Genomic DNA, 27,580 nt, shown 5'->3' with positions numbered 1-27,580 from the left:
GATTACAAATCGCTGCCATTGTTTCTCTGTGCCTGTGTGTTACGCCCCTCTTTATATCACGTCGTTGTAGCCGACGAGCCGATCGAAATTTTACGGTTATCGACGCGTTATTTTGCGCGCGACGATATTGTTTCTCCTCTATTACATCTTCGGGATACGAAGAGATACGCTGGTATCGATCCTTAGGGCCGTATCGCATCGCGCGACACGCGACGCGTTTTCAACGATTCGACCGATCGAAACCCTCCGCGAAAGCGGAGGACTTTTTAATTACTGTTTTAATTATTTTTTTGGACACTTTTGGATTAAATTAGGGCGTAAATTTCCTGTAACGGAGTTTCCGTCGATATCCCGCAACCGCATCCCCGGGACTATGAAACGACGCCGTCAAAGGGTCAACCCGCCCTGATTTATTTTACACCGGCGACACCGCGTATCGCTGTGACGCTGCGGTCGCGATAAAAGCAATTTCGTTTAATTAGGGAGAAGAAATTTGCCGGGCGTGTTTTAGGGCCAACTGATGAGTTAAAGCGCGCCCGGGATTTTCGCGGTCGCGACCGTTTCCTGCGTTAATGATCAAGACTCGTACGATCCTTTGCCAAATTTTTGCCACCGCAAACGGCAGACTGAAATCCGTTCTATTTAACTAATTTAACTGATTCCACTAGAGGAATGTTTACGTTTGATCCAAATAGGGTTGAGGTACGAGGAGAAAACCTCGCGAGCTGTAGTCTATAAGTATCACTAACATTTTTTAACAAGTGTCCATAACGTTCTTTTTTCTACAGATGAGAAAAATTTTATTTTTATATTTATATTATATTTATATTATATTTATATTATATATTTATATTATATTTATATTATATTTATATTATATTATATTATATTATATTATATTATATTATATTATATTATATTTATTATATTTATATTATATTATATTATATTATATAAAAAAGGGATTAATTTTTGGAAATTGGAAAATTTCGCTTTAAATTTTATTTATTCAAGTTACTCTTTTAAACGGCAGAAGGATGGAAGGGAAAGAGGAAATATTATATAAATATGAAATAGTTTTTCCATAATCGATAAATTTCTCTAATCTCACCCAGTACATGGGATATCCCACGCATGCGTGTCGTAAAGTTCCAACGAGACTTATTTGTGAAGGAAAGTTCGGTGGGACACCGAATGTCCGATACCCCGGAAAATAAACGGCTCGTATCCCATTATTTACGCAGCTATTCAAGAATGTAAAGACTCGAAACCGACTAAAGCCCTTCTTCCCTTCCCCTTTCCTTCCACGAATCCCGTGGATAACGCGCGAGCATCTCGTCGCGGCAGGTGCCGTCGCTTCTAGAACAAAAGTGTCTCTATAGGGTAAGCTATATAGGGTGTATCCTACACTAGCGAAGGGAAATCCATCGCAGCGTGGGAGAAACACTTGAGCGATTTTCCGCGAGCTCCAATAAATTCCGTCCCGTGAAACCCCCGGAGCATCGAGCGCTTTTCCAACCCTCTCCTTCCCCCTTCCTCTCCCCCTTCTCTTTCCCTGCGCCCCGCATTCGCCCGCGTGTTTTCCACGTGCCTCGCGAGGTGCGATTGCACCTACATAACAAAGAGATTTTCGAAATTTACGCTTCATCCCCCGCCTCTTCGCGTTATGTCATCTGTCGCCGCAAATTTTTCGAAAATTTTTCGAATTTATTCGCATCCATGGCGAGTGTCGATTTCGCGAAGGATTTTATTGTCGAAATTGGAGATCCTTCTCGATCGTTTTTTTTTTATTAAGAATTTTTTTCAACTTTATATTAAATTAAAATTATATTATCATTTTTTATACATTATTAATAAAATAATATCGAGAAGTGATTGCGCGATTATTTTTTCTCAATTCTGTTTCTATATTTTCGTGAAATTTAATCGTTTAACGCAAATCAACAAATTCAGTGATTTAATGTTTTCGGTTATTTAATAATATATTGTTTTTTAAATATGCGCATGCGCGTATCTAATAATGTTCTTAACGCGACTGTACATTAAAATCCTGCCTTGTTCTTTCGCAGCTGACTTTCTTCATTTTTCTTCATCCCTCGTTTTAGAGTCCTTAGCCGCAAATGGAACGCCTGTTTCATCTTGAATTTATTACAAGCCCGTGAATTTCTCCCGAGTCCCATTTTCTCTTATTTCACTTTTATTATTATTATTAGCATCCAGCGTGGTCTGGCCCATATTTTACCGCTCCCAATCTACCTCCTACCTCTTTGGTTGTCATTCCCTTTACCCTCCCTAGATTCTCTCTCTCTCTCTCTCTCTCTCTCTCTCTCTCTCTCTCTCTACTTCTCACGTTCTTTGTCCTTACTCTCTTTTTTTTACATATTACTTCTGGTTAACGTTTAGCTCGCGATATATTCCAGACTTTAATCACCTATCTCTGTCTCTTTTTATCCCGCCATTTTGTACATGGTGATCATTAAGTACCGCGCAACGCCATGAAGTCGAAGTGAGGGTGGCGCTTGTTCAATCCCCAAGTAGAGGGATGCTTGCGAACGACGCAGACTGTGAAAGAACTCGTGCAAACGCGAAGGGATGAAAATGAAGGAGGGTTGACGCAAAGGAAGGCTGGGTCGACTGCTTGTTAATTTTATTACCGTCAACTTTGCCTTTTGAACTCGACAAGAGCGAGAGATGGATTGGAGATACATATGGGAAAATATCTTCAACTTTAACTGAGTTTTTAAAAAATCCTCGATTCGAGTGACTCTTTGAATAAAAAAATATGCTTTCTTCAAAAGAACTTTCAAGTTCAATATTCGAATTTTCAAATTCTTACTTGAATCTTGAGATTTTAGGAAAACTTGCTTCTCGATTTATCGAAAAAAATTTCGAGATTGACTTTGTCAGACTCGATTGCAGCCGTATAAATTTCTCTTTGTAACGTTGAACGCAATTTATGAAGGAGACCCCCGCAGCAATTTGCGGCAATTAAATATCGCGGCCGACAAAAGGCACGCATGCAAATATTATTCTCCGTGCGACTGCGGGGAGATTTGTTATGGATGGGAAATTTTATTATCCGGGAATTACAGGGAATGTGAGGAAAAGTCCGCGGTTTATTACTGTGTGCGTGCGCGCAAACGCTTGTGTATACGTTTCATATTGTTAAGCGACGGAAAAAGCGCGGGTGGGTGGCTCACTCGCACTAAGAAAAGTAGAAAGCCGAGCTTATTGAATACGAAAGAGAGTATAAGCATTTCGAGTGGCGCGCCGACATCCTTTCATAAATAAATCACGTCGGGCGTAAAAGACATTTACCGCGTAAAGGACATAGTACAAAGGGATAGATAAACGTGCGGGTGGCAGCGAATACAATATTGTTAAGTGACTTTTCTCTCGCGCAAAAAAATATTTTATTTAAAAAATAGCCAATGTACCGTGTATTCTTTAATATTTATAAATGGAAGAAGAAACATGTGTGTATAAATAAAATTTTAAAATCTGTATTTCTATATTTTACTCTGTTAGATTAATTGAACATTTTTATTTATTACAGATGATAGATTATTTCCATACAAGTTTAAAATTATGACAAGTAAAAAGAAGACTTCTTTGCTTTAATAAGTATAAAGACGGTCTTGTGATAAAAAAAAGAAATAAAACCGCACAAGAAAGATGCACTCCAACATGGTAAAGGAACGACAAAAATTCCCATGGTCGTCTCGCCATATTGAATATTTCAGCACTGGCCTATCTCTTGCATTTGTGCAAGTGTTTTCGGTGTTGTTCTCCCATTTTATTTTACAACCAAGAACAATTCGCCGAGCGAGAAGGCTTTGCGGAAGGAAGGAGCCTCTGAAAAAGATAGAAAATATAGGGAAAAAACCGGGAGAGAGAGGAGAAAAGGCAGGAGAATGTGGTCTCTGAAAGCAACGGTCTCAGCAGCGATGATGGCTCAAAGATGGCGAGCAAGAACCTCGGGATCTTCAGTGCGAAGGAAAGTCTCCGAATCTCGTAAACAAAAATCAAACTCCTGAAAATACTTTCGCATTTATACGTCCATTGCTAATCTGGATACGAATCGAATGCAAAAAAATGCATTCCCTTATCGAGTTTGGTTAGGTTAGGTTAGGTACGGTCGCTTTATGCACATCGAAGAGCTACGGAGTGAAAGGATACAGATTTGCCGGATATTAAAAATATCTTCCGCCGGCAACAGACGGAGATCGACTTCCGGTTCGCTTGTCTTATCCTATTTTCAGAGCCATCGCGAAAAGTCTGAGAGCGACGAGTCGCAAGGCGGTTTACATTGGAGCGACAAGGAGACTGAAATTGGAACAAATTTCAAAATTAGGCGAATATACATATTTATATTCGCGCGAGGGGTAAGAGAGAATATTTTACACATGTCTCCCGAATATTTGACATTTTATGCAATTCACGTGCGAAAATTTTCGCTACACATACGAACGCTCCGCATGGTGACCTGTGACACAAAATGGACGTAAATCGCGCGCTATTCCTCGTGCACAAGGGACACGTAGAATTCCCGGGCTCTCTCACATCAAAGCGCCCACCCTTCGCGCCACTTTGCGAGCGACCTCGCGCGAGAACATTCCATTCCGCGGCCTTTATACCCCATGCGTCATCTAATAATGCGAACGCGAGCGCGAGTAATGCCCGGTTGTTGACAGAGAAACGGGATCGACAATCAAATTCGGGATATCGACGTACCTGGGATTCGTACGTCCGTCCGAGCCGTGACGGCGCGGACCTGGGGTCTCTGCGGGAATAAGGGAATAAAGTCGATCGCGTTCGCTCGCATGAGGGCTGCTATCCCTCGGGCGTTTTAGTGGGATCGACAGGTGGTAGCGGTCTTTCCTACCTACCAACCCTGCCATCCTACACTCGCCGCTCGTGCCAAGTGTGTGTGTGTATGTATGTGTGCGTGCGTGCGCCGAGAAAATACCCTTTTCACGCGAAGGTGCCATTCGCGTACGTCATGACAGGCCCCTTTGACGTAAATCATATCGTTTTCGAAAGCGCTTTTCCGATCGCGAACAAGCATCGAAATAATGGGAATAAAACGCGCCGGGTGAAAGATCGCGCGAAACTTTTTCCACTCTTTGTATCGGTGCTTTTTCTTTTTCGAAATCTTTTGAGAGAGTCGGTGAGCGCTATGTTTCTTTGAATCAAATTTTTCACGAGATAAAAAAGTCTGCTAATGCAATTTTTCAATTGTCCTTTCACATTGTCTATTGACATCCTGACAGGAAAATAAAAAAATACTTCTTTTGCTCATAAAAAAAAATAGCTTAGCGAGTTTGAAATTAGCTTGCGATGAATAGCTTGCTAATTTAATTTTTCAAGTGTTTTTTAGAGGTGTTTTTATAACTTAGGAAAATAAAAAAAATATTGCTTTCGTGATAAGAAAAAAAAATAGTTTAGTTCGAAATACAAATTAAACTTCTCATGAACAGAATAATATTTAAATTTAAAGTCTTTTGAAATATGTTACTGATCCTCTGACATTTTCTCATTTAAATTTCTTTGCACTTAGCTTGAAATAAAATGTCACTTTTTAGATGTTCCCTGATCTATTTACGATGAATGTGTGTCAACGAAATTAAATGTGTTGCGCTGTCAATATGGGCTTTTGTTAGAAGCTTTTGCAGTATTTCGGTTTTCGTCTACGGTTTTATTCCTGGATTTTTTCTCCGTTTTTTTTTTGTCGTCTGTTGGGTGAATTATTCGTCGGATATTCGCAGATTAAATGTTCTCTCGGCAACGCGCGTTCTCGGAGGAGAACGGCTGATTCCATCAGATTTTTGCTTTCGAACGGACGGATACATTTGAAAAGCCATCCAAGGAATCTGCTCTTTCTGCTGTTTACGCCGAGGTAATCGTATGACTCTAAAAGAAAGCGAGAATGTTTAAATATGAGAATCTATCGAGGCTTATACAGAATAACTACTGGGAATGTGTTGAAAGGAAATGGTATTACTTCGTAATAAGTAGGCCGAACAAAATGAATGAAACGCCATTTTGTAGAAGAAACTTGTCAATTTTATTGTCATGTACATGAAAAAAATATTATAATAATATTATAGTATTTTAATAATTAATAAAAATATTATAATATTTTAATAATTTAAATAACATATAAAAAGGGGATAAAAATTTGCTGAACTGATATGTTTTCAAAGTGTGGTCCATTGGAATCGGCACAGAATTGCCATCGTTTTCGAAAATTTTGAAATACATTATCAAATATGTTTCGAGTGCATTTTTTATTGTTATCTGTCAGTTCTTCGGTGAGAGGAACAATAATTGACACATTTGGATTTTTTTCCTCAAAACTGATAATTTTGCTTGTTAATATACTCGTTGAATTAAAAACCAGCTTTATCTAAACATAATCTGTTTCTCATTTTTAAACATGTCAGTTATCACTTTACAAAATTGAACTCGTTTTTCAACAGCTTTCGTCGTTAACAATTGAACAATTTTATAAGGATGAAATTTGATCAAGTTTTTTCATCTTTCGGAGAGTTTCTCGCTTTAATTCGTGACCTGAGCAGTTTTACGAATCGAAGAATTTTTTTTGAAATATCCTCTGACGTCAATTGTTTCGTCAATCATCAAAGTATCATACATTCAAAAATTATCGATAAAAAAAATTAATCAAAAATTATCAATCAAAAAAATTAATCAATAAAAAATAATTATCAATAATCCTGCGAAAAAATATTGAAAAATAAATAAAACCTCAGATGATCAGCAAAATGTGTAGGATAGATTATGGAACGATTTTAGGGAAAAAACAACTTCATATCTTCTGAGCATAGTTTCACTTGAAACTTTTTTAGATTTATTACAGAATCCACGACACACACATGTCTTAGTACAGATTTTACCTCTACTGTAGAAGCACTCGAAGAAACATTTTTTCTTCGATGCTTAGCGCATTTATTATGATTATTCGTAAACTGGCTTCTACAATAATTCAAATGAAATTGATCTCAGATACCAGACGCTGTGTTAAATGATCGCCGAAATTAAGGAGAGAAAATATAATCGTTTACTTTCAAACAATCCTAGTGGTCATCCTGTACGAGACCGATCGTTGCAGCTTCTTTTAACATCCCTCTTTCCTCACGAGCGAAAATTTCTCTCCTCTGATTGATTATTAACTTATCTGGGAATCGCACTTATCGATTTCGTTTTATCGGTTCATTTCATTGCCCCAAACTGCAACGAGTAGCAAAGCTAATGCGATTTGAATGTAAATGTAATATCAACTCGACTGACTAAGCTTCACGAGTCCCCTCACTAACGTGAATTAAGTTTGATAGCAATTTCTTCTTCCTTTTTCGGGGAGGATAGTTTGTAGTATGCGCTGTTTTATTACGGTTTATTTAAGCCGTTATCTCTCGGCTCTTACTTATCCGAAAATATTCTTATAGCTCCCGGAACGCGATTATTCTACTAACATGAGAGCCAGGCTAGCTTCGCTATCGCGAATAAATCATGAGGATTCAAGATTTACACTTATGCAAGAGAGAAAGAGAGAGAGAGAGAGAGAGAGAGAGAGAGAGAGAGAGAGAAAAGCGCGGGCGAGTTTCTTTTTGAGAGCGCTCGCAAATAAAATACCTACCAGCGGGCTTCTCTCTCCCCTCTTTCCAACCTCCACATGCATGCATGGAGTTAAAAAGAAGCGCAGTCAAGTTGAAGTCTATGAAAGCGGTTGCGACTATAAAAAGCGCAAAAATTGCACGCTTCGTCGACTGCGAATACATATGCGCGTGCCATATGTGATATATTGGATACATCAGTAGGTTGTAGAGCGTATGTAACGCACGGGCGAGAGTGTGTGTGGCGGGGGGGGGAGGGGATGAAGAGAAGGTTATGTAACATGCTGCGCGCGAGAGGAAGCGGGGAGGGAAAGAGTGCGAAGGGAGGGGGGAGGAGGGAAGGGAATGTGACAAATTGCCGATATTTGTGCGGCAATATCAACACACACGAATGTGTGTGTTAGGTTAAAGCAAATTTACACCGCTTGCTCATGATAGTAATTTTCAACGGGTCGCTTAACCTTTCTCCCTCGATATTCAAGTACATCAGTTTAATTTTAATTAATAATTGATAAATTTTTATCAATATAAATGGGTCTCTCTCTGTCTCTCTCTCTCTCAATTATCCTCTTCGCTGTCGGTTCACACGGTTTTTCATGCATTACATGTGTCAATATGTGGAATGTTAAAAGAAAGGATTTTATTAAAGCTTGTCGGATAAAAAAATGTTAAGTCGAGAAACGTCACGAAATATCCAAGTTTTGATGCATTTCGTATATTTATGCTGTTCACTTGAAATGACTGAAGAAATTTAAATAAAAGTTTCACGATATAATTTAAACGTTAAAGGATTAAAAATTCATGAATGCTCATGAAATTACGTCGGGATGCGCCGGATGTAATTTACTTCGTAAGAACTAATTTTCTCGATAAGTCCTGCATGATTCATCGAAAGCGTACCGTATAATTTTGGCTTTAAGCAAAATATATGCCGCTCTATCAATCATACAGCTGATAACTCGCGCGACATTTTTTTCCCCGACTCTCATGTCGAGCGCATTTCCTCTGCAGCCTCGTTATCGGCAGGATATCACGTTCCCAAGATACGCGATTTACGGAAAAGTGACGGTGTTGAATTTAAAGTTACGCGATATCGCGGAAACTATCAATCGAAGCTGTTAAACGTTGATGGACGAAATTATGAATATACATTTTTAGATTATTTAAAATTCACTTATTTTGAAATATATCTCTATTTAAAGCACGCATCTTCCTTTTCTGCTTTAAACTTATTTTAACTTATTTATGTCACACGATATAGTCGGTGGCAAAAGTTTGAAACCCATCTAAAAATTTTTCCTATTTTGTCTCGAACAATTAACATGTGAAGGAGCTAAGATTTTTGCGCCGAGAAGTAGAAGACTCGTTTCCCCAAACTTTGCTTATGGGGGGTGAAAAGGCGGAAAGCAAGTCGCAAGGATCTTCGGTCTAATGTTTTTTTTTTTCTCGGATAGTCCCATCAGAATTTGCTGGGACTCGGAAATCTGACGAGAAATCTGCTCCACATCCACGCTCTATGGGGATCCTTTGAGAGCAATTCCTGGAGGCTTTACTGTGAGCGCGGAGAAAGAGATGGGTTCTCGCCGCGTAAGAGCAGACGGGATTCGAATTCTGTTGCCAATCGCAACGGGAGAGTTCGAAATGAATATCGGTCCCAGGACGAGTAGCTAGACACGCGATACCTTCCTCGATATCGTCCTCCATTTCTATCAGTGGTTATCCCTATCTTCGTTTTAGAGATATTCCGCGAATGGCGCGATCCGAAAATAAAATAAAGGTATGATAAAATAAATATGTATTAAGTGAATGGTAAAATTAGTTGTAAATAATAAACTTTTTTTATTATGTAACAAAATAATAATATAATATTTTCGCGATATCCTCCTCCATTTTATCAGTGACTATTCCCATTTATATCGCCCTCGTTTTAAAGAAACTCATTTTCCGAATGACAAGGCACGAACCGAAAATAAAATAGAAAGATACAATAAAACAAATATTAAATTAATGGTAAATGATAAATTTTTTTTACTACCCAACATAAAATAATAATATAATAATACTCTGGAATTTGACACCATATTTCTCCCTTTCTCTCCTTAGTTTATATACCATATTTCTTTTTTCTAAATAAAATAAAAAAGAATTGAAGATTATATTAGAGGTAGTTTGCTAATAAAAAAGAAGAGACTTCGAGAATTCGGAATTACATTGAAATTTGATTAGAGTAACATACGAATCCTCGAATACGTTCCCATCGCGTACGCAACTTTGAATCATATAGGTCCTTCAATAGGCCGTGACGTATAAAGATCGAATTACAGATCTTGGGATCGAGCCATGATCGATTTATCGAACTGGGCGCGATAGCCGCCTTCCGGTTTATTAGCTTCCTATCTGGCCGCAACAAGGACGAGAGGGATCGAGGGGGGAGGCATCCTTCCTGAATGGCAGGGGCCAGCTTTCGGGCCACGCGATGGCCAATTGATATTCGGTGCGCGCGGCCGCCATCGAAACGCTTTTTCCAGACGCAGGAAACGGGAGAACCCCCGATTCAACGGGCGCGATTATGGTCGATTGATTCGAAACGCCGCGCCGGCCACCCGGCCCGATTCGACGGCGAAATGCAAGCGGAATGCACGGCTGGAGTCGCCCTCGATGATTTTTTTTTCTTTTTTTTTTACTCGATTTTCGATCTCTCGCAGCGCGAGAATTGCTTGTTCAAAAGGGACGCGAGGAATCTCAAGCTCTCCCACGAAGTTCAAGCTCCGAATCCTTAAATATTTATTTTATATTATTTGCTCCCTTTGTTGCGACAACATGTATCGTTACGATATACATTAAGTTATGCAGAGTATTCCACGACCAGTCGCAGTTAAATACTCGCCGCTCGGTGTTTTTCCAATTATTTTTCACATTTCGCGAAGCTAAAATTTATTTCCCCGCAAAAGAGTTGACGTAAAAATAAAAATACGGTTTCTCGTCCCCTCGTTTTATACGCAGTACGTATAAATTGTAAAAAAATTATGTCCTAGATATTCGCACGCGCAAATACTTGATATGCAACGCGATCTTAATCAGCTTCATTCTAAATTCGATATTAATATTTCGGGTACTTTAAAAATCGAAGATCACAAATCACATTTAAAATTGACAGTTTATCTTTATACAAATACATATATACAGGGTGTTTCTTCATAAGTGCGAAAAATTTTAGGAGATGATTCTTTGTCGAAAATTAAGGGGGGGTTTTTCATATAAACATTAAAATGTTCTAATAAAAAATTGAATAGAGGTTGCTAGTTTCGTCTCTTTATAACAATACGGGAGGCTGAAAGAAATATTAATAAATAACCTTTTTACTAGTAGAAAATATCCACCTAATTTCATTTCTTTAACTTGTTTCAAATTTGAGAAAAAAATAAAAATCTAATTTTTACCCCTATTTTTGGAGGAGTATAATGTTTATATGAAAAACTCCCCTTAATTTTCGACAAAGAATCATCTCCTAAAATTTTTCGCACTTATTAAGAAACACCCTGTATATAAATAAAATGTAATACTCAAAATCCAACGATTGGAAAGTTCTGATTTAATTTTTTAATTTTTTTTAAGCTCCCTAGAATCCATGTCTATTTATATTTTGCAAGCTTTTCACCTGGAAAAGGTTAGACACGACTTCAAATTTATTACGCCGCGTTCAGATGCAATCAGGACGAGTCTAGCTATTGCAATCACCGTTAAATAGATCCGTGAAAGCTCAATCAAAGCTCACCGATCTCCTCGTAGCGTCATTCTACTGCGCTATACTTGCCGACAACAAGCGGCGCGATGCTATTCAATCCTAGAATCTGGCGAATTCTCCCTGGTCAAAGGCCGGCGCCGCGAATTAACAGCTCGCCGAATGAAAATTAGCGGGCCTTTGCTCGAATTAACGACGACAGGCGAGACTTGATTAATTCCGACGCCACTTCCTCGCTCGAATGAATGCGCGGCGGATTAAGAGCTGCAAGCCCAACCACGGTTGGCGGTTGTAGTGCGAGATTTGAGGGGGTCGAAGGCCGAAGAGGAGGTGAGTCTGGCGGAAGACTGGGGGGAGGAGGAGGAGGAGTGGATATATCCGTAGAGTTATGGCTGGTATGAAACCCATAGCAAATGATGCAGGCATACGTGACTGGCAAGCGAAGCGTCAGGCACTGCCAGTCCGGCGCGTCCCGATGGCCTGGCCGGCTTGGCCGGCTCGATGTAGCTGCAATCAGCAACGTGCGCGCCGCGTCCAGGGTGGATTCCACCGAAATAAATTCAATAGAAACACGTCGCGCGTCGCGGCAGCGACGAGGAGGGCGCGAGAGGGGTAGGTAGGTACGTGCGCGCATGAAAAGTTGGACGGCAGCTTGATCTTCGGTCGCGCGGACACAATTCTATCCCCGGGAGTTAAGCCCTTTCAGCGTGAAATTAATTAATTCCACCGCCAGATCTCTCGCCGGGGATTGGCTGAGGAATATGTCGCTCCAACTTCGACCTAAAATGCCGTTGACTTTGCTGTTATTATGCGCAGATTATTTTCGCGCTTGCAATTCCTCCTACGAAGCTTTCTCTTTTAATGAAAAGTCTAGGTTTTAGAATTTATCAAGTATCCGCGAAGATTAATAAAAAATGAGGCGATTCAATTCGCGAATGTATGCAAACTTCTTGCCACGTCCAATTCTGTAGAAGCAACTATAAGGCCACGTCAGGGCAAAGGCGCCAACATTGTGCGCCGACGCTGATGAATGCTGATATATTCAATTAAGGGGATTGACACGATCTGCGGAAATGTCGTTCGTGATCGAAAGGGAGTAAATACAAGCCGGTTACGAGGGTGCGCGCATACACTATCCGCGCGAAGCTGCGTGGTAGACATATTGGATCATCGTGGATACGATACATCAGAATTCTATTCCCATCACGCCGCTGTCGCCACGTGACGGCGACGTTCTCCATTAAATTTCGCGTAATAGGGCCGACAAGATGTCGGCTAAGCGGAGGAGCTACCCGCAATTCGAAAGGTCGATACTCGATTTCCGCGACACGACTTTCGTTTCAGAGCCTCGCGAGAAGAAACTTTGGATTTTCTTGCCGGTACCCAGCGGATCACTCGCGAACCTATGTTTGAACCTGTACGAGTAATGTAAAGTAACTTTTTTTTTGTTTTATAGCGCTTAACAGACTTGTTCTACTTTCAACTCACATATTTCTCCTCGGTAATAAGCTCCGAAATTCCAGTATTGTTTTCTTTTTTTAATAAAAATAATTTCTTGTTCGAGCGAGAGCGATCGAAGCAAATTTGTAGTATTTGTCGAAATTTTGAATGATGAAAAAATATTTTTTTAATTTTAAAATAACAGGACAATTAGATAAATTCACTGATCCCACAACCATCAGATCATTTAGGCTACACTCGCAATCTTTCTGTGTTTAAAATGATTATAGATTCATTTTGAATTTCTTGAAGCGAGGAAAGAGAGAAAAAAAAGTTTAGAAAATGTAATTATAAAATAGATATCTCATGGGAGAGAGAAAAAGAGAGAGAGAGGGAGTTTCGAAGGGTTGAAGTGTAAACGTTTACGCTTCCTGACGAGCTCTTTAGCCAGAGGAGACGCTGACGACGCTCTTGTTGTTGCAGTGAAATACCTGCGGGAAGTGACGCCATACTTCAGGAAGGCTTCGATCATCCAGGAAGTGGGCTGGGAACTTCAGCGCGGCTTTCTCAGCGCGACACCGCCACCGCCAAAGTCACCACCGCGGGCGGACACTCGTTATCTGCCATTACAACTCTGCCGACTCACCAGGGCGCATCCCACTTCCGATCCCGGTGAGTCTTAACAGGAGACCCCGAAAGGTCGATGCGGCGCGGTTTCAGCGGCGTCCGCCCTGATAATAAAGATTAACTCTCGCCGGAGTAGTGCGGTCGTGAGACTACTTACAGGGTATATTCCCCGATCCGTTATAATGTCAACGCGAAGGGGGATTATCCCACCATGTTTCTCGTATATTGTCGAGAGATTCGTCGCGACTGAAATTCATGATTCTTGAGAGAGGCGTATTAAGACTCGTCGTGCCATAAATCGTGTTACAAGAATTCTCTTGATGAAAATTTCGTCGCATTTGTTTGTGTCTGCGCGTTTATGCTATAATTTTAATATCCAGTCGAGAAAGAGCCATTTTACTATTGTATATATTTTACAATCTAAACGTTAGCTTCACAATTCAGGATTTTTTTTTAATATAACGTGTTTCTTAATAAGTGCGAAAAATTTTAAGAAATGATTCTTTGTCGAAAATTAAGAGGTTTTTTCATATAAACGTATACTCCTACATCCTTCCTTGTGAAGTTACACTCCTCCAAAAATGGAGTAAAAATTAGGTTTTTATTATATTTTTTAGATTTTTATTATAATTTTGTTTTTGTTCCAATTTTCCCAACGTTTACTCTAATTTGATTTTTATTTTAAAATTTAATTTCTCGTAATTCGAAACCTATGCTATTTAGCATCGTGCTGTGCACGATAACGTATTTTATTTTTTTTCTTGAAAACTACTGATTTTATGAAAAAAATAAAAGAGATAAAAAAGTTTCTAAATAAATCAATTTTTTTAATGCATATTTTTAGATGATCATATTTCGGCCCATTAAAAAGTTCTAATAAAAAATTGAATAAGGGTTGCTAGTTTCATCCCCTTATAACAATACGGGAGGCTAAAAAAATATTAATAAGTAACTTTTTTACTAGTAGAAAATATCCACCTAATTTCATTTCTTTAACTTGCTCCAAATTTAAGAAAAAAATTAAAACCTAATTTTTACCTATTTTTGGAGAAGTGTAATTCCACAGGGAGGGATGTAGGAGTATATGTTTATATGAAAAGCTCCCCTTAATTTTCGACAAAGAATCATCTCCTAAAATTACTTATTAAGAAACACCCTGTATAATTGTTTTTTATTTAAAAATTATTAAATTCTCGACATTTTTCGTTTTAGTATTTTAGCCTTTGAGAGTATTTTCCATTGTTAAAAGGATTTTAATGACATATCCAGGATATATTTAATGACGAATGACATCTTTAAATTTAATTATACTGTTATAATGGTAACGATCTAATATATTTCTTTGCAAGTAGTTTGAATATGTTAATTAAGCAACTATAATTACTTTATTGCATTTCTCTTCCCTGAAGAAGTACTTTTTAAAACGATTAAGAGGGGAGAGTCTCCGATTACTTCAAATTTAATCTAAAACTGGAAGACGTTTCTTTCTTCCTGTTTTTTTTCTGAGAAGGAAGAGGAAACAAACACGGAGGATGGAAAATGGCAAGCAGGCAGCCGTGCGTTCTTGATTAACGAAGTAGCGCAATCTAGATCGCGGCCGAAGAGTTCAGTAGAGAATCGAGAGAGATCTCTCGTTTACCTATTTGCCAAGCGACGGCGGTAAATGGCCTCGCCGTCGGGATAAAAGTCCGGCTCCTTTTATCGGAGACAGTCGCCTCCGTCCGCGCGGTGATTAACCGGGGGATGAGTTAGCACGGAGGGGGTATCTCTTCCCTCCCCGGACGCTCTCGCAGTGAGTTAATGAAAGGCGAATGGCTCCTTAATTCTGTAAAGCTTCTCCTGTTCTCCACTCTCCCTCCGTTTACTCTGAGCGCGCCGGCTCGGTTCAGGGCCGCTCGCGCGAATTTTCGCCCTCCCGGGAGTTGTTAGCGGCGTCCCATATGTGGCACGCGGCGGTTGCGCTATATATTTGAGCGCTTTAGTTAAGTGCCTCCATTATCTCAGTCGTATTGTCACTTACTTTGCTATAATCCCCGTTACTTTTTCGCTTGTTGTTTTATTTATGACGACGCTAAAAATTCTAAGAAGCTTAGAGAAATCCTGAAAAATGGATGGCGTGTGCGTACATCCATTTTTTCCGATTTCCAAGCTTCTTACGAGAGCCAGCATTCCAGCACCACATAATCGCTTAATTAAATAAACAGATTTAGTCGAGCTTCCCAATTCCATTGCTAATAAATCCCTCCGTCAAGATGATATCTCGAAAATTTAACATACGTTGTTGTATAAGAAACAAAGTTACTAAAGGGAAACTTTTAAGGGAATTCTTAAGGTAAAGGGAGTTAAATCCGATCCTGGGACTCTTCCCGGACGACAAAAGAAAAACCGCGAGAGAAAATAGCTGCGCTGTTAAGAGAAGAACGCCGAGAGGAAGAAAGGGGGAGAAAAGACAGGCGCGGTTAGCGTCGAAAAGGATGGTGGACAATAAGGAGGGGTAGCTGCGAACTAAGAAACGCAATCAGAGACGTGCCGTATCTCTCGCCGGCATCTCGCCGATCCGTGTCATAGAGTAACGCTTACTGATATTTTCGCGCGCTGATATTTCTTGAACCAATCCGCCGGTGAATTGCATCCGCAATGCGGTATAAAAAGGGCTCTGGAGGGCTCCTTTCTTGTATAAATTCGCCTCCTGTTCGTTCATTAAATTATCGGCAAAATTGTATTTTGCGTCGAAGGTTAGCAGTCTCGATCGAAAATCGAGACGAAAAGTATCCATACAGCACGGATCATTGTTGCTACATTGCAGCAATATTGTAGCAATAATTTGAATGCAGCAACATTGCAGCAATAATTTGAAAATAGCAGACGCGAAAATAATACCTATACAGCACAGACCATTGTTGTTACATTGCAGCAATATTGCAGCAATAATTTGAATGCAGCAACATTGCAGCAATAATTTGAAAATAGCAGACGCGAAAATAATACCCATACAGCACAGACCATTGTTGTTACATTGCAGCAATATTGCAGCAATAATTTGAATGCAGCAACATTGCAGCAATAATTTGAAAATAGCAGACGCGAAAATAATACCCATACAGCACAGACCATTGTTGTTACATTGCAGCAATATTGCAGCAATAATTTGAATGCAGCAACATTGCAGTAATAATTTGAAAATAGCAGACGCGAAAATAATACCCATACAGCACAGACCATTGTTATTACATTGCAGCAATAATTTGAATGCAGCAACATTGCAGCAATAATTTGAAAATAGCAGACGCGAAAATAATACCCATACAGCACAGACCATTGTTGTTACATTGCAGCAATATTGCTGCAATGTAACAACAATGGTCTGTGCTGTATGGGTATTATTTTCGCGTCTGCTATTTTCAAATTAGACCGACCGATGGGATGAATCCTTCCCAGATTAGATCTGGCGTCGGTTTTCGAGCATCCGTCACCCGTAACGATCTCGCGGACGGCGAACGTTCTCTCTCTCGTCAACGATAAATTTTACAACCGGCGCAGTAAATTTTACGTCATTGCCGCGCGACTATGATTGCATCATATTGCTTCGGTCGAGATGGACGTGAATGATAACAGAACGATAAATGGAAATACGCCGCCGTCATAAAGCGCTGTAGTCTTTTTCGCGTTTAAAGCAGGGATAAAATCTGGATGGTCTGACAACTGGCGTTCAAGGGAGGACAATTGCCGGGGATGGACTAAAAATTCCAACAGAGAGAGGAAGAAGTGCATTCTTATAATATTCTTAATCCTATTCTTAATCCAGAAAAATAATTTGTTTCTATTATTTAATTAAAAATACTTGAGGCTCTCTCTATTTAAGTACCTGTACCTGAATAAGCAGGTCGGTTTTGACTTGGACTTGGAGATTTGTGTCATCTATTTCTCCCATATGCAGGTAGGTACTTCACGTTGCTGATTATGACGTTTGCGGAAGAACGCCACGACATGAAAATGAGCCTTTATGTAACGCAGGCACGCGGCCTGCGGCGAAAGGACAAAAGCACGGCGGGCGTAAAAAAAAATAGAGAAAGATTGTGTCTCCAGCGTTGAATACGCGTGTTTACACGATGCCCGGCCACGAGCATCATTTTGCGGTTGAAAACGTTCAGTTACACTCGTAGCGCGTTGAAAACAAACAGTCGGGCCTCAATTCACCGTCGTTTCGAAAGCTCGCCGGAGCTTTTCTGGATCATGAATTGCAAAAGCTAGCCGGCGCTGTCAGCGCGACTTCGTAAATCGCCGAGATAAAAGTGCATCGTACACACGATGATTTACAAGATGCTCCATTCGAGCCGACCCGGCAAAACGCGGACGCAATTTGGAAGAAATGTGACAATCTCTTTACCCGGTATAAATTCGTGCAGAGAGCGTTTGCGTACCGTTTGTCGAGTTTGTTAAATATTTTTTTCGCTTTTCGCCAAAGTTTTTCATGGAAATTGTCGACTTTGATCTCGAAAAATTTTGTCTAAATTAATTAACTTTGAGCAGTCACTCTCAACTTTGTACATCTCTGTATTCCTTTTATGAGATATTAATTGGAAACTAATATATACGTAACATTGTGCTTTACACATACAATTTAGAAATCGAAACATGCAGGAATCGTCGAGATTTCGCCTCTCTCGGGGTTATCTGGTATATTCTCCAGTGTTAATTAATTAACAATTAACTCTCTTTGATCGTTTACCCGTATACGGGTCCTCTTAAGCATGTATGTATCGGATGAGGTTGACATCGCGACGTCAAGTCAGTAATCAAGCTTTCTAGGCAACTGTTCCGGGCAACCTTTTGAGATCTTGCTGAGTTTCTCTCTTCTGAGCGAGGAGAAACCAGCCGAGGAAGACGAGGCTGCTTTGCTCGCGCGAGGCAACCGCAAACCGTGTGAAAGCACTTCCTGTGGGAGTACTGTGTGTCCTCCCGAGGATTCCTACGAAGGAATCGTTTCTGGAACAACCTCCAGAGATAACCGAGAGCAATACCGTGATTGCGCAAATATTAATTAATCCTAGCTTCTCATAGTTTCGCGAGCAATCGCATTTTACGAGCAGCGATCTTAAATATACGCGTGCATCGGCAGGCATAAAGAAATTAGAATCTGAAGATTTTCAGACGGGGAAGAAATCCGAATGGAACGCGAGAGATTAAATAGAGACCTTGCTTCATTGCAATTTTTCTTTTTCATGAATAACTCGCGAAATAATTTCCGTTAAGAGGAACGTTCGATCTTCTCTCGCTGAAAGGAAATTGGGTCGCAAACGTATTTTAATTGCATTTAACTTTAATAATCTCTCTCTCCGAGCTGAAACAGTTTGAATTATGCGTTGTGTTATCCATTCTCCCGAATAATTTCCGACTTTCTGCGAGGCGTTTTAAGAACTTTCAATTCGATCAAATCTCTCGCAAAAAGCGGCCGTGAAACAGGGGTAGCCGAGAACGAGCGAACGAAATTCGTTACCCCCGGAGAAAACCGCGAATCCCTCTTTGATGACAAGAGAGAAGGGGCGGCGAAGGGTCCCGGTATCCCTGATGATCCTCGCCCAGCCGCGCCTCATTAATCAGACGGACGGCATATAGGGTGCAATTATCCGACGGTAATTAACTTGGCAAACTGCAACGCCCGCGAAGTCCGGGAAGGTGGTGGGCTGCACACGTGTTGAGGGGGGGGGGGAGAAGATGGAAGGGGGTAGAGGAATGCTTCGTACGGCGTTGGCGAGACGAAGGGGGAGTCGGATAGTCTGGATGGAAGGTTCTTCGTGGGTTCCGGCCTGATGGAGCTGTTCTGGAATTATACACGGGGGTTAGTCCTGAAAACCGGCCGGCAAGCCAGCTTTTGCCCCGGAAACTAATTTAACTCTCGCATCCTCCACCCTTCCCCTCGCCCGCGCGCCCCGTCCCCCCCCCCATCTCTCTCTCCATCTCGCTGCTCTTTCACCCTCCCTCAGCTTCTGATTTCGACTTGCTGACGATCGTCCGGATGTCTGAATGCGATACATGCCGGCGGGGCGATCAATTTCCGCCGGGGATGAGTCGATACACTCGGATGTAAGATGGTTGGGGTAATTTTGAGGACGGATATCGATTCGCGCTGCGAAAAATATTAAATTGGATATTTAATATCAAACTTAAGTTGAAGAGAAGGACTAAGCAAAGTATTTTGAAGACGTAACGCCTATATTTTAATCTCGATCTCGTCATTCAATGCATCCTTCCGTTGGTGAAGCGTTCTAGTTCCGTCATGTTGGCTTGTTATATCGATAATCGAATGAACGCGAAGCAAATTTTTCGCGAGAGATCGATCCAGCTACAAGCTTTATCAGGGAACGTGGAAATTAAGAGATCACCCACGGCAAACACCTTCCGAGCTCCTTTTTTTTCCTCTCTACGAGCGATGTCTCTATAGAATATACCGGGGAATAACCATGAGCGTGAAAAAAGAAGACTGCAGATTGTGTGTGCGCACGTATCGTGGAAAATAGGCTAATCGAATTGGTCATTTCGCCCATAAGAGGAAAATATCCTGCGAAGGAGAGCTTTCCCGTAGCCATCCGATCGACGATATGGAGTACTTTTAATACTCGATCGCTGATCGTTATTGGCGCATCGAAATTAACGAGGACTCGTTAATGAAAAGCACGCATCGATATTTTTTTGCACTGCAAAATTGCATTTATAATTGCGAAGCGCGTTGAATTTATCCTTAGCTCATTTCTATTTATGAAATTATAATAAATTAATGAAACGCTCAATGTTGGCAATTTTTTTATTGCAACAAGGATTTCGTATCGAGGGTGCGCATTTATAAATTAATTATTGATTGATTTTAATCAAAGAGCTTACTATTTTATTTGAAATATTAATTATCTTCTGACAAAAAAGACAGAGAAATATTAGCGAAATGAATATAACAGTTCTTTACGAAATTTTTTTTATGAAATTATCTTCAATTTAAAAAAAATTAATTTTTTACTCAAACTCCGTCTTCAGTGTACATTTATATTTAATTGTTGACTGATCTAAATCAAGTAGCTTATTATTATTTTATTTCAAATATTAATTATCTTCTGATAGAAAGGATTGGAAAAATAATAAAATTAGCGAAATGAATATAACAGTTCTTCTTTATGAAATTTTGCTTATGAAATTACCTTCAATTAAAAAAAATTAGTTTTTTACTGAAATTCCATCTTCAGTGCACATTTATATTTAATTGTTGATTGATCTAAATCAAGTAACTTATTATTATTTTATTTCAAATATTAATTATCTTCTGATAGAAAGGATTGGAAAAATAATAAAATTAGCGAAATGAATATAACAGTTCTTTATGAAATTTTTCTTATGAAATTACCTTCAATTAAAAAAAATTAGTTTTTTACTGAAATTCCGTCTTCAGTGTACATTTATATTTAATTGTTGATTGATCTAAATCAAGTAGGTTATTATTATTTTATTTCAAATATTAATTATCTTCTGATAAAAAGGGCGGAAAAATGATAAAATTAGCGAAATGAATATAATGGTTTACGGAATTTTTCTTAAGAAATTATCTTTAATTTAAAAAAAGAAACAATTTTTTTATTGCATTAAGAGTTCAGTGCACATCTGTACTTAACAGCTGATTGATCTTAATCAGGAGGAGCTTACTATTATTTTATTTCAAATATTAATTATCTTCTGATAAAAAGGACTGAAAAACGGGACTGATAAATCTAGCGAAATGAATGTAATTTTTTTTTTTTCAAAAAAGATCGGAATTTCTCTCAAATAGATTATCTTCGATTAAAAAAAAAAAAGTAAAAAGCATTTATTACGCATTTATTAAAAATAGCAAACAGAAACCGATTTTATTTTCTCTTTTAGCGATATAAAACTGAATTCTGCGCCACAATATCGTTTCGCAGCGGCGATTAAATTTATCCGATCGCCATAGTTTCTCCGAATGAATGCACATCATCGCGACACTGTCCGTCCATCAGAGGCCCTCAATAGGTCCGGTGTAACAAGAAACGGTCGCTGTATCCTGTGAAAATCACAGACACGGACACTGCGGGAAAAAAAAGGACGGTAGAGAGACGAGGGGGGGGGAGGAGGAGGGGGAGGGGGAGGGAGGGGAGACCACAGGTAACGAGCAATTGCGGGGGACCGTTATCAGTAACAAGCGGAATTGCATTGTACGCCGAAAAGCCCTCCGGCAAAGGTCTCATTACCATCGTCATGCGAATCCCAAGCGATACAAACGAGTATACGCGCGTCCTCCCACGCGCGCGCACACACCCACGCGTGGACACGCGTCGTGCGTGTAGGTACGAGTCGTGTAAGTACGTGTATTATCGCGTTGTGTATGTACACGTCGTCGCTGCTAGGGCTCCATTATGCTCTGATATCGTTACGCGAACCGTGCCGGGACGGTTTGTACAAGTGATGGCTCTACGATAATGCCGCAACATTAACGGCGGAGGATTTTGTTATGGCGATCCGCTCCCCGCGGATCGGATATGCAACGAGAACGGGTTAATTATTAAAGACCCGCGGGCGTGGGCAAGAGCACAAAGGAATATGGCAGGTTCCTCAGTTGCAACGGATTGTCGGATTCGGAGAAGATTTCGGGGACCCGCGAGGGACTCGACAAAGAGTGCCCTTAGTATGCATTTTAAGTCATTGTTAAGGGATCGTGGGTTTTATGTATCGCGTTTCAGGATTTTTATTTATGTAATTTATAAAGAATGAAGGCAACATTGTGTGTGTTTATTGGAGTTTTTATTATAACGAGACTTTATTCATACAATTTGACAGGGAGATTTTTCAAACATGACAATCGGACAATCAGACGCTTGCGCGAGAATTCTTTTGACAATTGCAACGCAAAAATATTTCTTTTGTATTCGTATGATAGTTCATTATCTTGGTTTCTATTGCGTTACGTCAAGATTAATTGACATATTATCTGCATCGTTATTTATAAATCAACTGCTACCTCTTGTAAAGATTTTTCTATCTCTCTCTCTCTTTTCTTTATACATATGTATTGAATTCTATATTCAATTAATGGTATATTTTGAGTTATAATTTGATGATATATTTTACGATCTGAAAAGAGATTCTTGCATTTAAATTTCTTTTAATACTTACACCAACATCTTTCTCTCTCTCTCTCTTTTTTCTTTATACGTATGATATTGAATTCTATATTCAATTAATATATTTTGAGTTGTGATTAGATGATGTATTTTACGATCCGAAAAGAGATTCTTGCATTTAAATTTCTTTTAATTCTAACCTCATCTTTCTCTCTCTCTCTCTCTCTCTCTCTCTCTTTTCTTTATACATATGATATTGAATTCTATATTCAATTAATGATATATTTTGAGTTATGATTTGATGATATATTTTATGATCTGAAAAGAGATTCTTGCATTTAAATTTCTTTTAATTCTAACACCAACATCTCTCTCTCTCTCTTTTCTTTATACGTATGATATTTAATTTTATATTCAATTAATGATATATTTTGAGTTATGATTTGATGATATATTTTATGATATTTATGATGATTTTACGATTTTTATGATATTTATCTGAAAATAAATTCTTGCATTTAAATTTCTCTTAATTCCAACACCAACACACACCAACACACCTTTCTATTTCTTGGTTTCTCAATTTTTAAACTTTTTCAATTTTCCGCTTTATTAATATCCGATTTTTTAATATTTGGTCAGACCATCGAATGAGATTTGACTGGAGATTGGAATTTCTCTCTTCTCCCATCGTGTATTCAATCCTTCATCTTTTTCTGCTTATTGTCGGATAAAATTTTCGCGATCAGATACGAAATAAGTGCGGCCCGTCGTTTTCTCGAGTGTTTGCGAGCAGTTTCAAATCCGATTATACCACGAAGGCGCTTGTTATCAGAGAATTTCTCGGGTCCGTGTCGGAGTCTGGTTTCTTCCGGCCTTTCCGTGTCTTCCGGTAGATTCGCGTTTACTTGCTTCGACTCTCGCATAGCTGGCCAAACACTTTGCCGTCGCGTTGCAGGTTCGTTACACCGGTTACATAAATCAACACGACGTAACATAAACTCGAGATAAAGACGCAGTCGCGTCTGCGTAATAATGTACTTTAACCAGCGCACTGTGCTTAATTTAATAATTTTCCGATTCTGGAGACTGCGCCCTGCAGGAAGTGCTTTTTCGTACCCGACGCTGCAAAGATTTAATTCAGAGATTCTTTTATTTCGGAAAATTAAAAACACATAACATTATGGAAATTACGATTTAATGATTTGGTGAAAGATTAATGTATATTTCGAAAAATATTGTATGTTTAAGAATTCTGTATATATAAAAGTAACGCAAAAGGCAGATAAGGTGTACTTAATGAACGTCAACTACCTCGGGAAACTCTCTAAATATTTTTGCATGCAAATATAAGCATGCGACATGATTCATAAAGAGCCCGCAAATCTGCAAATTAAAAACTCTGGAATATAATTTATTAGAGATTGAAATTTCCCCGACCAATGTGACACGCTCGAAAAACGCGCGCGGAATAAAATTATTCAATTTATTATATTTAATTAATAAAACATGCAAAATTGCGGAGGGTGGGAGGGAGGTGCGAGAGCAACTTTACAGACGTAAAGCGACGTCGTCGACAATTCGCTCGGTAAATTCACTTGGTGACGGGAGTAAAAGCGGTAGAACGAGACGACACAGGATGTCGACCATGACGACGCAGACCGTGTATACGGGCGCGTGCTCACATGAGCGACTCTCAAAGCGCGACAGACGCGAAACGATTACGACGTTGGCGCCGTTCGCGTCGCGAATTATTAATTTTGGCGGCCCCCTTCCCCTCTTGCGCAATTCTCGTTTTGCGGCGAGATTTCGTCGTCGACGTTAAAGCTTATCGTCTACAACGAGCGATGCGGATATTGAAGCTGCGACGTAATTGAGGGTTGAGAATTGAAATTTGCCCCCTCAGAGGGCGCATGTGAAGCTTTTAAGGCCTGTTTCCATGTTTTCCCGATTTTCCTCTTCCTCTCTCCGATTGATCATGTCCTCGTCTCAATTTCTAGCTCCCGGTCAATAATGTAGATCAAGATAGAAAAATTTATCTTGAAATTTTCTCCACTCAGAAGCCATATGAAGCTTTTAAGGCCCATTTCCATGTTTTCCCGATTTTCCTCTTCCTCTCTCCGATTGATCATGTCCTCGTCTCAATTTCTAGCTCCCGGTTAATAATGTAGATCGAGATAGAAGGATTCATCTTGAAATTTTCCCCGCTCAGAGGCCATGTGAAGCTTTTAAGGCTCATTTCCATGTTTCTCTGATTTTCCGCCTCCTCTTCCCGATTGATCATGTCCTCGCCTCAATTTCTAGTTCCCGGTCATTAATGTAGATCAAGATAGAAGGATTCATCTTGAAATTTTCCCCGCTCAGAGGCCATGTGAAGCTTTTAAGACTTATTTCCATGTTTCTCTGATTTTCCGCCTCCTCTTCCCGATTGATCATGTCCTCGCCTTAATTTCTAGTTCAATTTCTATTCATTAATGTAGCTCAAAATAGAAGAATTTATCTTGAAATTTGCCTCGCTCAGAGGGCATGTGAAGCTTTTAAGGCCCATTTCTATGTTTCTCCGATTTTCCTCCTCGTCTCCCCGATTGATCATGTCCTCGTCTCAATTTCTAGTTTCCGGTCATTAATGTAGATCAAGATAGAAGGATTCATCTTGAAATTTTCCCCGCTCAGAGGCCATGTGAAGCTTTTAAGGCTCATTTCCATGTTTCTCTGATTTTCCGCCTCCTCTTCCCGATTGATCATGTCCTCGCCTCAATTTCTAGTTCAACTTCTATTCATTAATATAGCTCAAGCTAGAAGAATTTATCTTGAAATTTGCCCCGCTCAGAAGGCATGTGAAGCTTTTAAGGCCCATTTCTATGTTTCTTCGATTTTCCGCTTCCTCTCTCCCCGATTGATCATGTCCTCGCTTCAATTTCTAGTTCCCGATCATTAATGTAGATCAAGATGGAAGATTTATCTCGAATGAATCTCGTTGCCGAGAAACAAAGCGTGCTACGTGCTACGAGAGAGAATTATTTTTTTTTAGAAAAATAATTTTCCTCTTTCTCTCTCTCGCCCCTCAGAGAGATTTCCTTTTGACGTTTATTACCACTTTCTATATCAAGATCGTATTTTTATTAGCTCACGTTTGTTTGCGCAAAGATGCAAAGGAACAAAGCGAACGCGCTGCGAGTGAGATATATTTCGTTTGTATTTCATTGAGAACAGCGCGTATTCTATGGATGTTACGTAACACATTCATAGAGCGGAACACGGAAAACAGTGAAGAGAGGGCGTTTTTTTAGAAATAAAGAATCGGGACGTTGTTTTTTTCCCTTCGTTTCTTCCACCTTTCCGCCATTTCGTTGCACTCATTTCAGATTTTACTCGTAGCCAAACAATTTTTATTGTTCTTTCAGCTTTGTTATGCGTTATGCGTTGATATATATATATATATATATATATATATATATATATATATAACGTGTACATTCGATTAAGCATTAATGATTTAAACGCTGCATCGTCTATAATTAACGTAAAAACGAAGAAAGCGACAAATAAGCGCATTTTCTCGTTCTTTGTTCGTCGCAAATATTTTTTTTATCTTAGCTCGTTGTTTTCACCGGCAAATAGACAATTACTGAGAGAAGTTCAGATAGAGAAGAGGGCAAAAAGCACGATAAAATTCGGAGATACGCTTTGTCATCTTCTTTCGAAGATGTCCCGTTTCGTCAATAGCACAAATCTCGATATATATACCGTAAAAATTCCTATCGTCGAGAACGATTGGCCCGATATCTGAAAATAAAGAATGAAAGTGGAAAGAAGCGACGAGATGAGCTCGCAACTGGGAAGAAAATAAAAAGTCAACGAGAACTTTGCCGCGATTGCTGGATCATCAGCTTCCAGAAATGGGTGTCCCCCATCGAGATAATTAAAACGTCGGCGTGCGCGAAATTCGCGCCAATCATCGTTTGGATGATGGAAATTAATTGTAAATTCATGCCGAGATGGTAATGTCGCGTAATTGAAATATCCATATATCAACCGGGTAAATAAAATGGCAGATGAAGAATTGTCTCTAAATTAGATCGTATGAAAGTGCACACTTTTGATCACATCCCCGTGGGACTATTAACGATAATTAGTACGCAGTAATTGTCTATTGCTCGCTTAATTTACGTGTATTTGAATAGCACGAGGTATTTTTTTAAAATATTTTTTTTCGACGAAAATAAGTGAATATTCGCTCTTGTGAGAAAAAGCAAACAATAAAACCTTTACTCGGAAATATCAAAGTTTATTGTTGCCCCTTTCCCGATTCGATTGGTTATTTCCACATGCGCTGTGCGTTTCGCATCAATGAGGGTTTGTTATTGAACGGAGATTATGTAATTTGACAGCTCGAATATTGAAGGAGTGTGTAAATAATTTTATTCGTTTGATGCGAGTTTAATACGATTGCTTTCGAAAAACGGAGAAAATTCCAATGTACTTTTCTGAATTCGCAACAGTATAAACTTGAAAGGCTGTCATCGCGAGAGATTGCATATATTGACAGCTTTTTTAATGTCGGCTCGCAGCGTGTTACTTTTGCCACGGAACAGAAATATAAAGACTATTCCAACAAAAGTATTAGAAGCAGGGTAAAAAACAGTGTTAAAAAATTAAAATATTATTTATTATAATAAAACGTTATGATTGACAACTGTAATTGATCAAATAAGTAGAGCAAAATTTATCAAAAACACTTATAAATGAAAACTTATCGTTGAAAAATAATCTTGAAAAACTTTGGTACGTTTAATTAAATGGAAATTATTTGAAAAAATATTGCTATAATAATTCTTTTAACATTTATAAATAATGTATGATATATTCGATGATTATAAATAATGTAATAGTTATGTAATAGTTATGTAACAGTTATCTATAATATAATTGATAATTGTAAAATAATAAAATAGCTGCGACTTATATATAAATTATACGTGCACTGTATCCTACATAAACAAAATTACTTGTCAATT

General features: G+C 39.2%; 1 protein-coding gene across 1 annotated transcript in view; it reads left to right on the top strand.

The window, feature by feature from the left end:
• Positions 1 to 27,580, top strand: part of Syn1 (Syntrophin-like 1) — a 266,090-nt gene that overhangs the window by 132,394 nt on the left and 106,116 nt on the right. Inside the window, exon 4 of the mRNA XM_083092844.1 lies at positions 13,300 to 13,488. Within this exon, the coding sequence (XP_082948970.1) occupies positions 13,300 to 13,488 (189 nt within the window). The remainder of the gene's footprint in view (positions 1 to 13,299; positions 13,489 to 27,580) is intronic.

Source organism: Camponotus vicinus, unplaced genomic scaffold (assembly GCF_025532165.1).
Source record: "Camponotus vicinus isolate PSW18456_S1 unplaced genomic scaffold, iyCamVici1.0 SCAF_3, whole genome shotgun sequence".
In the NCBI taxonomy this organism is placed as follows: domain Eukaryota; kingdom Metazoa; phylum Arthropoda; class Insecta; order Hymenoptera; family Formicidae; genus Camponotus; species Camponotus vicinus.
Note: the sequence above shows the minus strand (reverse complement) of the source record. Positions and strands in the feature narration are given on the sequence as shown.